Here is a 14168-nt window from a genome sequence, read left to right on the forward strand (position 1 = left end):
TCAAAAAAGGACGGTTTCAACTGTCTTTGGATATATTTTATTGGAATTAGATTTATTTATGACGTCTAATCAACTAAAAACTCATTTATAGAATTTGAATAAACATATTCTTTCAAGTTCCAAACATTCAATCTACTTTTGTAGCAAATTTTAAGCTCTATTTAAAGAAGCTAAATAGCCCAAAAAAATTATAATAATCAAATAAATATTTAAATCTAATATTTTTCTAAGTTCATGATAAGTATTTTAATTTGGCTTTTATTTTAGCTAGATACATATCTAGGCAATATTACTCCTGATGAGACTGAATAAAACTTTAAATTTTCTAACGAAGTTATTGTTAAAGGTTTGAGCTTCGATGCTAATGAAAACGATATTAGTAACTACTTTGACCAAAAATGTGGTCAAGTTTCTAAAGTTAAACTCTTAATGAACTCATAAGGACGTTCGAAGGGTATTGCATTTGTCAGTTTTGAAACTGAAGAGGGGTATAATAAAGCTCTTGAAATGAATAACTCAGAATTTATGGGTAGATATCTTATCATTGAAAAGACTAAGTCTAAGGCTGAAAGGTTAACTCAGATGCATTCTTATGCTGATTAAGGTCCTAAAATTGTGATTGTTGATAATATCTCTTCAAAAATTAATAAGTTCGATAATGAAGTTATTGTTAAGGGTTTGAGCTTTGATGCAGATGAAAATGATATTGGTAACTACTTAAACGAAAACTGTGGTTCCGTTACTAGAGTTAACCTCTTAAAGAATGAATAAGGATGTTCTAAAGGTGTTGCCTTCGTCAGCTTTGAAACTGAAGAAGGTTGCAACAAGGCTGTTGAATTGAGCGACTCTGAATTCATGGGTAGATAAATTTTTATTGAAAAGACCAAGCCAAAAATTGAAAGACCTGCTCAATTACCTGCTGATCAAGACTCCAAGACTATCTTTGTTGGTAACCTCTCTTTCGTAACAAATAAGGAAACTCTTAAGAAGTTCTTCGCCTCTTGTGGCAAGGTTGTTAATGCTCGTATCGCTGAAGCTGAAGGAAAGGTATCTAACCAATTTAAATACATATTTATTAAAATTTTTTCTGAAAATTTGATGGGGTATAGCTTACTTATAATTTATTTTAGGGAAATATTTTATTTAAAATTAGTAAGTAGATAAAAGTTTTTATTATGAACATACTACACTTATTAGAATTAGTAGGAGTTTACAATATGATGATATAAATAATTAATTACAAATAAAAATATAAATTGATTAATAATAGTATTTTTGTTAATAGATAAAAATAACAAAAAATAAAATAAAACTTCCTAATTTAGTTAGAAATGAATAAGTAAAATTGCTAAGTTTCCCTGAATCACTAAGATAATAAATAAATAATTACATGATAACTTTTAATTTTATTCAAATTTTAAATATAATTTTTAAAAATGTAGAGCAGAGGTTTCGGTCACGTTGAATTCGAAGAAAGATCTGGTGTTGAAAATGCTTTAAAGATGGCTGGTGAATAAATCGACGGAAGACCCATCAGGGTTGATGTCGCTGCTTCCAGAGGTAAACTTGTAGGTTTCAACAGAATCTAATGAAAATTTTAATAACAACAGAGCCCATCAAAATAGATATTATAGCTAATAAAAAAAATGATTTCAGTAATTTAAGAAAAATAAAATTACTTTTAAAATTTGAATTAACAGTAATAATTATCATTAAATTTATATAACCACTAACCAAAATGATAAATTTTAAAATTATGCTTGTTTTAAAACTTTTATTTATTGTTTAAATATTTATTTGTATATTTAATATCCATTTTATACCTCCTTTTTTATCTAATCACTCCTTCTATTATTAAAAATATTTACATATTTTCTTCTAAAAAAAAGTTTTAACTACCCTTAAAAAAATCTTCAAAGAAATTTGAAAAATTTTGATAAAATTCGAATTATATTTTATTCTTTGCAATTTAACTAAAATTAATTTTTTTTTCAAAAATTATATTCTCTATTTGTTGACATCTATGATTTTCAGAAAATGGTTTTCATTAATTGTTTGAAATTTAATCTTTATAATTTCAAGAATATAAAGCTAGGAAAATTTAAACTTAAATCAATATTTCTTATTGAATGAAAAAAAGAAATAAATACATTTGCAGAGCTACATAAATTATTTTTTTTAATGAATTTAATATATTTTATATGGAAATTAAATCATTAATAATTTTATTTGTCATTGAATATTATTTATTTTTAGCTTGCTTGCTTTAAACTTTTTATATCTATCCAAAATATATAATTATAATGAATGAATGGTGATAATTTGCTTATTCTTAGAATTTTATATATGCACTAGCGAATAGAATGGAGAATGAAAAAAAAAAACAAAGTTTTAATGTCATTTATTTAATCTGTTAACATTTTAAAAATACTTAACAGTATTATCAAATTAGTTTATTTTGATTTGTATTTTAAAATCAATAAATTTATATAAATTGAAAAGGATATAGATAAGTTATTACTATTTGCATACAAAAAGAGATTTAATTCAATATTAATTCTGTATAAAAATTACTCTATCTAAAACTTAAAATAAGAATGGGAAACGAGTGTTCAAACTGTGTGAATGAAAGAGTGGATAAAAAGAAGTAATGGGATTATGATAATCAAGTAAATTTAATATTTTAAATAAATTTTTTGTAATAAAATGTTATGATTGTTCAAGTTTTAGGAAAACAATCAAAATTTTAGATAATAATATAATAACAGTGATACATATACTCCATATTAATAAAATGTTCATAATGTAAATTGATTTATTCATTCTAGTACTTACTTGCCTAAACTTATTTGTTTTTGCAGTAAATAGGAGATATTCAATATAATAATGGTAATTAAATTTTTAATAAGAGCTAGAATAATAGGCCATATGTTAATCCTCAGAATTAGAATATGCTTGAAAATGGTACTCCTTATAATAATCCAAATTAATCCTAGTAAAATATGAATCGGTATAGTTAAAATATTCAAAATTATTAGCATAATTAGTAAAAATTATTTAAACAACATCTGTTTTTAAAGTTTTTTAACTAAAAAATAGAAAAAGTGATTTTGAAAAAAATGGTTTCCAAGGAGCTTATAAATAAAATAGCGTTAATAGTACTATTGATATAAATAATGGCTATTTACATTCAAATATTTCTAATCAATAAATTAACAGCTCAACAAATATATCTAAGCCTACTAACTAATCATTTGGAGGATAATTAATTTAAGAAAAGTCTATTGAAAAAAGTTATGATTAATCAATACAACCTTTTGATTAACTGATAGAAAGAGAGCCTATCGAGTTAGAAAATGATGGTATTTATTAAGGTTAGTGGAGAGGAGATTTAAGAGAAGGATTTGGTAAATAAAAATGGTAAATTTAATTTAATTTATTAAAAAGTTAAAATCTTATAATACTTATAAAGGAAAAATGGAGCTTACTATGAAGGTATTGAAGTTTTAAAAGATTTCTAATTTGATATATCAAAACATTATTAGGATTCTGGAAATAAGATAATGCAGATGGGAAAGGAATATTTATACATCCTAATGGAGATAAATACGAAGGTTTGAAATATATTTATTTTAAAATAAGAATTTAATAAGATTTGCTTTTAATATTTTAATTAGGTGAATGGAAAGATAACAAGGCTAATGGAAAAGGTAAATATACTCATGTAGATGGTTCAATTTACGATGGTGAATGGAAAAATGATTATAAAGACGGATACGGAATAGAAACTTGGTAATATCTAATAAATTTATTTTGATAGTTTTCATATTAAGAAAGAAAATAGTAGAAGAATGAATTTTAACTTATCTTAATATTTTTTTTTAAAGGGCTAATAAATCTAGATATGAAGGCTATTATTCAAAAGGGAAAAAGCATGGTATAGGGAGATTCTATTGGTATAACGGTTCATCTTATGATGGAAACTGGTCCATGGATTAGCTAAACGGCTTTGTAATTTTTTAGAAATGTAAACAATATCAATAATTTTTAATTTTTCAAGGGAGTTTATACTTGGAAAGATGGGAGAATTTATAAAGGTAATAAATATAAAATTCAAGCATAAATAAACAGTATTATTAATAATTAAATTAGGTTATTGGAAAGATAATTTCATGCATGGAAGAGGTAAATACTCCTGGGCAGATGGTAGATATTATGATGGTGAATATCAAAATGATAAGAAGCATGGATTTGGAGTTTATGTTTGGATAGGTAAATAAATTAATTAGTGAGATAAAGATTTTGTAATAATGATTAATTAAAAGATCAAAAAAGATATGAGGGGTTTTGGTATAAAGGTAAATAACATGGTAAAGGAAAATTCGTATATCCTTCTGGTTAAATTAAGTATGTTTTATACAATCATGGCAAACAAAAGCAATTAACAATAGAAGAATATAATTAGATTAGTGATGATATTTCAGAAGGTGAATTGTAGTTTTATTTTAACTAGCAAGATGGAGAAAAAAGTAATCACGATGTTTCAATAAACTAGGCAGAAAGTATGTAAGTTAGTACTTAATTTAAATAGAGTGATTGGGAAACAAGAAGACCAGAATTAGTTTAAGTTTCTGAAAATGCTAGTTAAAATAATTACTTTAAGAATAATGGAAAAATGATATAAAACTAGTAAGAAAAAGTATTATAGCATAACTAAAGTTAAAATGAATTAAACTAAAGAAAAGATCCTATTTAATAAGAGAAATAGATAAATTAAAGTAATAGTCAAAGATAGCTTGATTTATAGAGCTATTAGTAAAATGGCTTAAAATAAAATTTTTCAACTCAAAATTTAAACAACATACAATAAATTCAGTAAATTGAATTTAGCAACGAACAAAAACGTTAATCTTATCAAGTAGAGCAGCAATAAGAGTAATTAATAGCAAAAAATGCTGTAAATTAGAATTAATAAATATAAAATTAATATAACTAGCATAATTAATAATAAAATGCTTTTACTTATGAAAATGGACTTTCAAAAAATTAATCAACTTAAGATAATTAAGACAGTTCTCTAAAGGTGCCTGTCATAAAAAATGTAGAATCCTAAATGCAAATGGCAACTGAATCTAGTTAGCAATTAGGAATGTATTAAGATTATTAGTAAAACAACCCATAAATATTGAGATCTTCATATAGAAGCTAATCTTAAAAAAAGAAAAATAATAATGACCCCTTAATTGCTTCAGGTAAAGTTATTTTACCTGCTAGCTAGCAGCAGCAACTTTAAAGCAAGATTTAAGGATCTAACAAATCTCCAGAAAGAATTTATGAATAAAGGTAACAATATTGATTGCTTGTTTAAAACAATTAATATAGATTTTTTGAAATTACAATATAAAATTACTATATTTAATATAATTTATGAAAGAAAAATATTATTGTTGTAAATATTTATGTATTCAAACAAGACTTATTATAATTTTATAGAAATTTGTATAATTTATAAAACTTTAGCTCTTATTTTATAAATAATTTTAAAATAAGTTAATTGTTAGAAAAACATAATTTATATTTATATATTTAATAATAGTATAGCTTTAAATTGATTCTTAGACAAATATCATTTAAATAATTCTAAAAACTTCAATAAAAGTTTATTTATAGTTTAGATTTATTCTTTTTTTAATTAAAAAAATTATATATTATTTAATAGCATACAACATAATTTGAAAAGAATTAAGATCTATTAAAATAAATAAATAACTTAGAGATAAATCAATTGTTAAAAGTTAAAAAATAATTTAAATTTATATTTAATGGTTTTATAATTTCAAAATAATTAATAGACAACTATTTACTGAAATTAATTCTTACAGCTTGAATGGAATTTTATTTGTTGGTTTGGTTTATTCTTTTTAGATTACTTAAGTTCTCAAAATAAAAAATATATCTTTATTTGATTAAAAATCTAATAAAATAAATGAAATATAAAAATAATATAAATTTATACACTGATTCTCAAGTATTTTATCATAGAAAGAAATTTGATAAAATTTTAAATTTTAAACAGACATATGCATGAGTTGTTATTTTGTAATTAATTTATTAATTTACAGATAAGGTTATTATTAAAATTATAAAATATTCTAAATATATTTATTTAATGATAGATTCTATTCAATTCTATGAAGAACAAATCTTGAAAATAACTCTTGAGGCTTCAATTAAATTTTATTTATTTTTTTCATTAATTATTAGATTATCTGTTGCAAATATTGTTTTGCTATTGATATAATTCTCAAGTTTTTTTTCATAATAAGAGTAAAAATAGTTTTTAGGGCTAATATTTCTACCTATTTATTGTTCAGTTTGTGAAGGAGAAAAATGACTTAATATTAAGCATTCCACTTTATTTTCATATGCAAAATTTACAACTTCATCAAATGTTGAATGCCTTTTTTAACTTGCCTCTGCTTTGTTTTAGCCTGAAAAAGTACACTCATGAATTAAAAAATCGCATTTTTCAAAATTAATCTTATGCTTATTGTTTATACGGCCATCTCCACTATAAACTAAAGTTTTACCATTGCTGAGTTCTATTTTAATACTTGATGATCCGTAGCAATGGAAAATTGGGAAGATATAGATGTGTTTTAATTGCATTTGTGAAACGCGTTCCTAAAATAGTTTTTAATGGTAATCACGTTATTACCTATTTTATTCTAATAACTCTTCATCTTTTTAATCAAAATTTAACAAGTTTTCATCATCATCAGTATTATCTTTTGTTAAAGCATTAAGAAGTTATTGGTTTGTTAATTAAAGATTATTTTAATGTTTTGTAATGTTTGGACTTATATTATTATGTGGTATAACAATTGCATTCAAATCTTAAACCATATCCATAAATTTAACAAGATAATTTTATAAAAGTTCTGGCACTAAAATAAGAAGCTTGTTTAATTAAAATTCATTGTTTTGACCATGCTAATCAAATAATTCCTTTCTCATTTATAAAAATTCAATAATTCCAAAATGATGATCACTATGATGATGAGATATTACTATCATTTTGATATTTCTAACTTATTCAAATAATTCTCTTTCATCATGAGTTCCAAATTATTTCTATAACTAAAACATAGTACCATGTCCACAATCTAATAAAACACTAGAGTTTTGATTTACTTTAACTAGATAGCTACTAACATTTCTCAGTTAAGTAGATAGAGAACTACTTGTACCAAGTGTAATAATTTCAGGATATAATTCAGGATTAGAAACGTAAAACTTTCTTTATTAAAAGACTTTTTGTTCTTGATAAGCTAATAATTTTTATCTTAATTTATTAATCTATTAACTTTAGAGGAGTTGATCATATAAACTATTATCAAAGGCTAATGTTTAAGGTGGCTGGTATTAGTAGAAAGAATTTTTATGCTTCATATGAATTACTTCAAAAGAAAGTGCTAACTTTACTTTCTCATGATAGAATGGTTAGCTTTCTAAAAGCTATTGTTAAGAATTTGCTCCTTTGATGTAAGGAAAAAAATAATTAGGATTCATCACAGGATAAATACCAGGGAACAATTAAGTAAGATGCTTGTTGTATGATAAAAAGCCCTGTGGTAAAAATTGCAGTTTCTCTGTGATCATGGAATAGAAACCAGAAGCCGTTATTAAATGATTTACATTAGTATTTTCTTTAATGAATTATGTGTATTTTGGATTAAGTAAAACCTCTTTTGGTGAAAGGTGCACAATTAAATCTAGATTTTCAAATAAAGTAGTTTTTAAGTAGGGATTAGATAAGAATTAATCAACCTCTTCTTCATTGCGTAATTCTAAGATTAACAATTAAGAGATCTATTCTTCTTCTTGAAAATCTTCTAAATTATAAATCTTATCATCAACTTAAACTTTTCCGTGTTTGAAAAGAGCTTTATGGAATACTTAGGGGAGTTAACTTAATTTTTCAGTGTTAACTGAGAATTTATTTTCATTTTTTTCCATAAAATGATAGGCAAATTTTTAAATAGGATCTTTCTATGCCATATATGGAGAATCATCTTAATAAAGTTAAATTGCATACACTTTTAAGCATTCGTCTTCATAATAATTTAATTAATTAGTATCATCAAATTTGAGTAAATCATTTGCACAATTAATTTGCTCACCTTGGAATTTCTCTTTTATTTGTTGTAAAAAAGATATTTTGGGATTGAAATTTTTTATAAATTTTTCAAATTATTGATTTTTTAGTAAGCCTAGATAATTGAAATCATTTTTTTAGAAGCTTGCAGCACTCATCTTGATAATTTTAATACCAAAACATGTAGTGAGGTATTAATAGTATTTCAGAAACATATTACATCCAAAGAACTGAAAGCAGTAGCTTTTAGTTAAAATAATAAAATTAAAAGGCCTTATTGAGCTGAAATAGAATAAATATTTATTTACTTTTTCTCTAAAGCACTCACAAGCCCGAATATTCCAGAAATATGCTAAATATCAAATCTAGTATAAAATGCTTTGAATATCGATTCTGATTAACTAACTTTATAGTATCTCCAGTCTTTGAAGACTTCCTTTGGAGTGTTTATTGAATAAAAGTAAGATTGCTTTTTATGGTGAATATAAAGAAAGCAATTTGGGATTTGTTATTTTTCGTAAGATTTTAAAATACGCAAATGTAATCTCATTAGTTTAAAAATCTTATAATTTTATTGTTTATTGTATATCTTTCTATCTATCTTTTGCTTTTTTTTATGTTTTAATTAAATTTCTAAACAATTCTGAAAAAAGCCTTAATATAAAGAAATTTATACATCTACCAAAGAATTTTTGAGTCTCTTTTTAGGTAGAATTAAAATATCAATTTTAAATTATTTTCTAGAGCCAAATGCTAATTTATCATATTCAAATTTAAAATTTTTATTTTTTTCAAATTATTTAGAACTAATTAGCAACCACATGCTTAAAAGTTTTTTCTATTTTAGAGCTGAACAATTAAAATGATATAGAAAATTAATCCATAATTATTTATTTATTCGAACAGTATAAAAGGTAAATATTTTTATGAGATAATTTATTAGAAAGAAGGTGGTGTAAAAATCAATAAAATAGTTAATTATATTATTATTGTCTTTTCTTTGAGGTTAGCTTTCAACTAATTTATTTTTAAAAAACAATAGAAGATGTAAGAACTCTAAAGATTAATTTATAAACAATATATTACCAATATAATTAATATTAACAAATCTTTTTTTACTAACAGAGTAGAAAAACAAAAAGACCTACTGATATTAGCGAAATTATTAGAACTAAGTAAAAGTTTTTAATAGGTAAAGTAAGGAAAAAGAAATGGTTGAATTCATAGAAAATTCAGATGATCCTAGCTCACCATCATTTGATAAAGCTTCATATTTAGCAAATGAATTTTTTTTCAGTATGGTACCATGCTATGTATTCTTAATAACAGCTGTAATTAGATATTTTCGTGTAAAGGATAAGCCAAAAAAGTATCACGAATATGTTTTTGAAGATACTTTAGTGTCATTTTAGATTAAGTTAAGAATCTCATAGTTTATGGCATTTACTTATCTTGTTTCTTTAGTTTTAGGATTAGTTAGTCCAGCACTGCTATTTTTTGGGGCATAATTTGGATGGATAAATTTTTTATATATTTTTGGAATCATAGCATGGATAGTCTCTGTTGAACTACTAAAAGTAATGAATATTTTATTTAAAAATTTTAGAGGCATAATTTAACAGTTCATTGAGATAATTAGTCTCTGACTTTCTTTGCTTCAAGTAGTAAATTAATTTTTAAAACATAATTAGTTTGAATATGTAAGAGAGTAAAATTAAGGATTATATGGGCATAGAGTTTTTTGGATATTTTCGTTTTGTTTTAATGTGTTACGCCTCTTTTAAAGCCATATGGCCCTATTCAATATAATTATCAGTGTATCTAGATCTATTCCAAATTTTGTTCTTTTGATGTATGGCATGTACAAACCGTTTGACAAAGCTTCATAGGAATTCGATGAGGAAACACCAACATTTGCTCGTTTATTTTTTGAAAAATTTGAAAATAATAGAATTATATCAAAGATCCTTTGGTACACAATAGTGGATCGCTCAAAATAATCTAGTATCCACCAGCATCTTATTGAAGACATAGAAATGAAGGATTAACCAAATGGTTTTGCTGTTTTTGAAATTACTGAAAATGAAGATTTTGAGGTTACTCAAAGTAATCAAATTAATTTTTAAAAGCTAACACTATAACTAAAGCTAAATATTGAAAATATAAATTATATTTATTATAAAATATATTTATTAAATATTTTTAATTTTTAAATAAAGGCAGTATTGATCAAGAAAGAAAACTCTTTAATTTTTTACCAAGAAGGAATGTTACAGTCAGCTTGAAATCTGAAACAAGAATAGAAGAAGGATAACAAAAAGTGTATTATCAAGTAATTACCACTATCGATAATAACCCTTATAGTGTTTTTAAAAGATTCAATGAATTTTCTTTGGTTTGTGCTGATTTAAGTGAAATTTATGACCATAAAAATTATCCTAAGTTAGATAAGAATTTTCCTATTTTGGTGAAAGACGATTTTAAAGACAAAGATCGTGAAAAGAAAAGAATATAAGCTATATAAAATTGGTTAAATGAGGTATTTAAATACCCATTTTTCATGCATAAAATACTTTTGGATTTTCTTAATGTGGAACAAAAATTATAAAACCCATTTATAGTCTATTTTAAGCATGTTTCTGTTATGAAAGGGAACAAAAACCCAATTTTAGAAAAGCAAAAAAAGGAATAAGAGAAATAAGTTAATAAAACAAATACAACAAATTAAGATTATGGCGTTAATTATGATGATCATTTCATGTATCTTGAAAAGCAAAGTAAATAAATAAATATATTATTTGTATATTTAGTTTTTCTGGATTAATTTAAAATTCTTATTTAGTAAATTAAAAAAATCGTTTTTTACATTAATGCATATGCAGAATGTATTAATTTGTAATTTAAATTTATTCCAATAGCTAGATTACTTAGAAATAATAGCACAGTTCAAGATTTATTGCATGTTTCCAAGATTATCAAAGCTAGAAAAGACTAATACAATTTTGAAATTAGTTGCAAAAATGCAGAGAAGTCTTAATATGGAAATACTCTACAGTATTTGTTTGAAGTAACTTTCATTCCAAAATAGGGGTAAAAACAAAGGTGGACAATAAGTAAGACATTCACTGAATTGAGGGAATTAAATGATTAAATACAAGAGGAGCTATAAATTAATGTTACTTACTACAGCAGTATTTAGTCTATAATGAAAATCAAAGATTCTACTGACAAGTAAGATATTAAAAAGAAAGTAGAAGCTGTCAATTAGTATATGTAATCTATTTTGAAGCAAAAGTCCTTCTTTTGCAAGCCACTATTTGATTTTATTGAATTCGATCCACAAAAGGAAATTCACTACAACTCTAGGATGTGCACACCAAGACAAACTATTCTTAACAGTGAAAATGAAGCAATGATAGCACAAATGCAAGGTTCTAGTACTTTGTCATAATATTAAGGAATAACTGATGAAAGAGAGCCAGGTAAAATTATTGAAAATTCGAGACCGTTAATTACTATAAATTTAAATTCATTTAAAATTATTGAGTTTTAATTAGGATTAATTATTGGTTCATTAGATTTATTATAAATGCAAATTAAGCAAATTTAAGTAATTCAAGCAATAATATTTTTTTATTGTTTAACAGCTAATGTGCAAGCATTTATTATTACTGGAATATTTTTATTTTTTATTTCCATAGCCTATTTATCTTTAATTCATATTAATTTGTATTAAAATAGGTTTGAAGACATAGTATAATAGCGGTTTGAAGGTATTTATTTATTTCTTATTTTACATTTAATAGCATCGCTTATTTTAAAAAAAATTAGGGAGTCAATCTTTTAAAGGAATTCAATTTAATTAATGAATCTGATTTTTAAAGAAACTAGCAAATATTAGAACTGAGAGACAACTCGAAAGAACGCTTTGTTTATGGAATAAATTTAAATAGAGTTATTATCTCTGTCTAAAAAATAATGACTAAATAAATTTAATCAGCCTAATTTAAAAATGAAACGAGACTAGTAACACAATATCTCATTCACTTAGAAGAATATGATTCTTTTGGTGTTATAATTAAATAAATTAAATTGCTTAAATACTATAACCAAATTAAGTAATTAGATGAAAATCTCAAATATGTCTATAGGAACGTTGATATGAATTATCCTTAAATTCCTTATGATAGAACTCCTTCTAATTAGTTTATAGCTGATGAAATGAAAAAAGAGTTCGATTTATACTTTGAAGGAATTCTTAAACTTAGTTTTGTTGAAGAGAATAGCTCATTTGAAGGATTCTTCCATCTCAAAGAATTAATAAATGTTAGAAAAATTAGTCAAACTGGAATTATTACTTATGATTTCTCTCTAAATGATGAAAATTGAAAAAATTTTTGTTTAATTATTAATTTGATAAAAAATATAAATCAAGGCAATAAGCTAGCTATCGTTTGTTTCTAAAATTAATCACAAAATAAAATTTTGAAAATTATTTTTATTTAACGATAATAAAACCCAAATTTTGGATTTTAAAATATTTTGTAATATTTATAATTTATCAACACGTAATGTATGATTGCTCAAAAAAGTTTTTTTATTTTGCAATTTATTTTTGATTAATATTTTTAAAAGATGTTATAGTCCATTTAAAAGCAAAATTACTGTCTATTTTAAGGTTGATGATTTTGTATTTAGCTTTTTCTAAAAATAAACATTTTTAATTTTTATAAAAAATATTATCTGATTAATTTTAAATATTTCTTAATTGTAAAACAAACAAACGATTTAGTATTTATTTACTTAATATGTTTATCAAAGTAAGAATTTTTGTTAAATAAAATTTAAATTGACTCCAAAAATTGTTTAAATCAATAATAAAAGTTTATTTTTATTTAAATATCAATTAAAATATTACAATAGGATCAAAAATTTCATATTTGATAATAAATTAATATTAGCAAAAACGTGTTAGAGATGTGGGAAAAATAAAAAGATAAACAAAAATCCAAAAGAAAATTAATTTTTAAGATATTTTATTCATATCTTTGCTTAAATATAAATTATTTCATTTAGATTAAAGATAATTAAAAGAAAGAAGATAATGATGAAATAATCAAGCAAAATTATTTTAATATTGTCATAAAAATATCAAAGAGATGCATTTAATTATTAAAAATAAATTATAAGTTTTATGATAACAAATTTTTAGATGAAAGTGGTCAGAAAATAAATCAATGTGAGCATTTCTTAAAGTAAATTTGATAAAGAGCAAATTAAATTTAATTTATTATAATTAAGTTATAAATTGATAGAATATTTCGGAAATTATTATCCCTGACTCAAAACCAGTAATAATTGAATTCAATAAGAGGTGGGGAGCGAAGAATTTAACATTAATAAATATCAAATAAAACAATGAAAACACATTTTTCACTTTTAATGATGCTTCATTAAATTAAATTGAATGAATAAACAAACTTAGTGAAAATAATTTTTAAATGAATGAGAAATATTTATTGAATAAAAATTTATTAAACATTTTATAAATTTATTCATGAACATTTTTTTTTTTTCATATAAAATTTGCTCCAGTAAAAAATTAGAATGATTATTTTTTAGATTTTTATTTATTCGAAGATATTTAATTAGATAGTAAATTGATCAATAACTTATTTGTTTTAATGGTTTTAGATAATTAAGGTCAGCTTTTGAGTCTTTTACTTAATTCGTTTGTGAAGATTGGTCTGCTTACTTTTAAATTTTTATTAAATAAGATTGTAATATTTTTGAGAAATTAATATTAATCTTTATTTTTTATCGCAATCAGGATTAAAAATTAATTTTTTTCATCTAAATTTGTTATGCGTTTAGGTAACTCATCAAAATAAAAAAAAGAAGTACTGAATTAAACAAAATAAAGTATTATAAGCAAGCATCCAAAATATTCTTTTATGATTGCCCTTTTATAATATTGTAAAAGTTTAATAAACTCTTTAACTCAGTGATT

General features: G+C 23.1%; 4 protein-coding genes across 4 annotated transcripts; 3 read left to right on the plus strand and 1 right to left on the minus strand. All coding sequences in view use genetic code 6, as the record gives it.

The window, feature by feature from the left end:
• Positions 1 to 234: 234 nt before the first annotated feature.
• TTHERM_00384810 (hypothetical protein) lies at positions 235 to 1592 on the plus strand (the record flags this gene model as incomplete). The annotated part of the gene is made up of 2 exons (XM_001019282.1): positions 235 to 1047; positions 1443 to 1592. The coding sequence occupies 2 exons, from the start codon at positions 235 to 237 to the stop codon at positions 1590 to 1592; spliced, it is 963 nt and encodes a 320-aa protein (XP_001019282.1).
• Positions 1593 to 2498: 906 nt separating this feature from the next.
• On the plus strand, positions 2499 to 5356 carry TTHERM_00384820 (MORN motif protein; the record flags this gene model as incomplete). The annotated part of the gene is made up of 11 exons (XM_001019283.2): positions 2499 to 2669; positions 2725 to 2805; positions 2862 to 3046; positions 3100 to 3420; positions 3473 to 3495; positions 3546 to 3614; positions 3678 to 3792; positions 3888 to 4011; positions 4061 to 4097; positions 4153 to 4272; positions 4326 to 5356. The coding sequence occupies exons 1-11, from the start codon at positions 2598 to 2600 to the stop codon at positions 5354 to 5356; spliced, it is 2178 nt and encodes a 725-aa protein (XP_001019283.2). The 5' UTR covers positions 2499 to 2597.
• An 827-nt stretch (positions 5357 to 6183) lies between these two features.
• On the minus strand, positions 6184 to 8708 carry TTHERM_00384830 (metallo-beta-lactamase domain protein; the record flags this gene model as incomplete). The annotated part of the gene is made up of 2 exons (XM_001019284.2): positions 6184 to 8401; positions 8467 to 8708. The coding sequence occupies 2 exons, from the start codon at positions 8706 to 8708 to the stop codon at positions 6184 to 6186; spliced, it is 2460 nt and encodes an 819-aa protein (XP_001019284.2).
• A 661-nt stretch (positions 8709 to 9369) lies between these two features.
• Positions 9370 to 12547, plus strand: TTHERM_00384840 (PX domain protein; the record flags this gene model as incomplete). The annotated part of the gene is made up of 6 exons (XM_001019285.3): positions 9370 to 9735; positions 9850 to 10264; positions 10378 to 10935; positions 11077 to 11640; positions 11900 to 11931; positions 11990 to 12547. The coding sequence occupies 6 exons, from the start codon at positions 9370 to 9372 to the stop codon at positions 12545 to 12547; spliced, it is 2493 nt and encodes an 830-aa protein (XP_001019285.3).
• Between the last annotated feature and the right edge of the window lie 1621 nt (positions 12548 to 14168).

Source organism: Tetrahymena thermophila (genome assembly GCF_000189635.1).
Source record: "Tetrahymena thermophila SB210 genomic scaffold scf_8254587, whole genome shotgun sequence".
Taxonomy (NCBI): Eukaryota; Ciliophora; class Oligohymenophorea; order Hymenostomatida; family Tetrahymenidae; genus Tetrahymena; species Tetrahymena thermophila.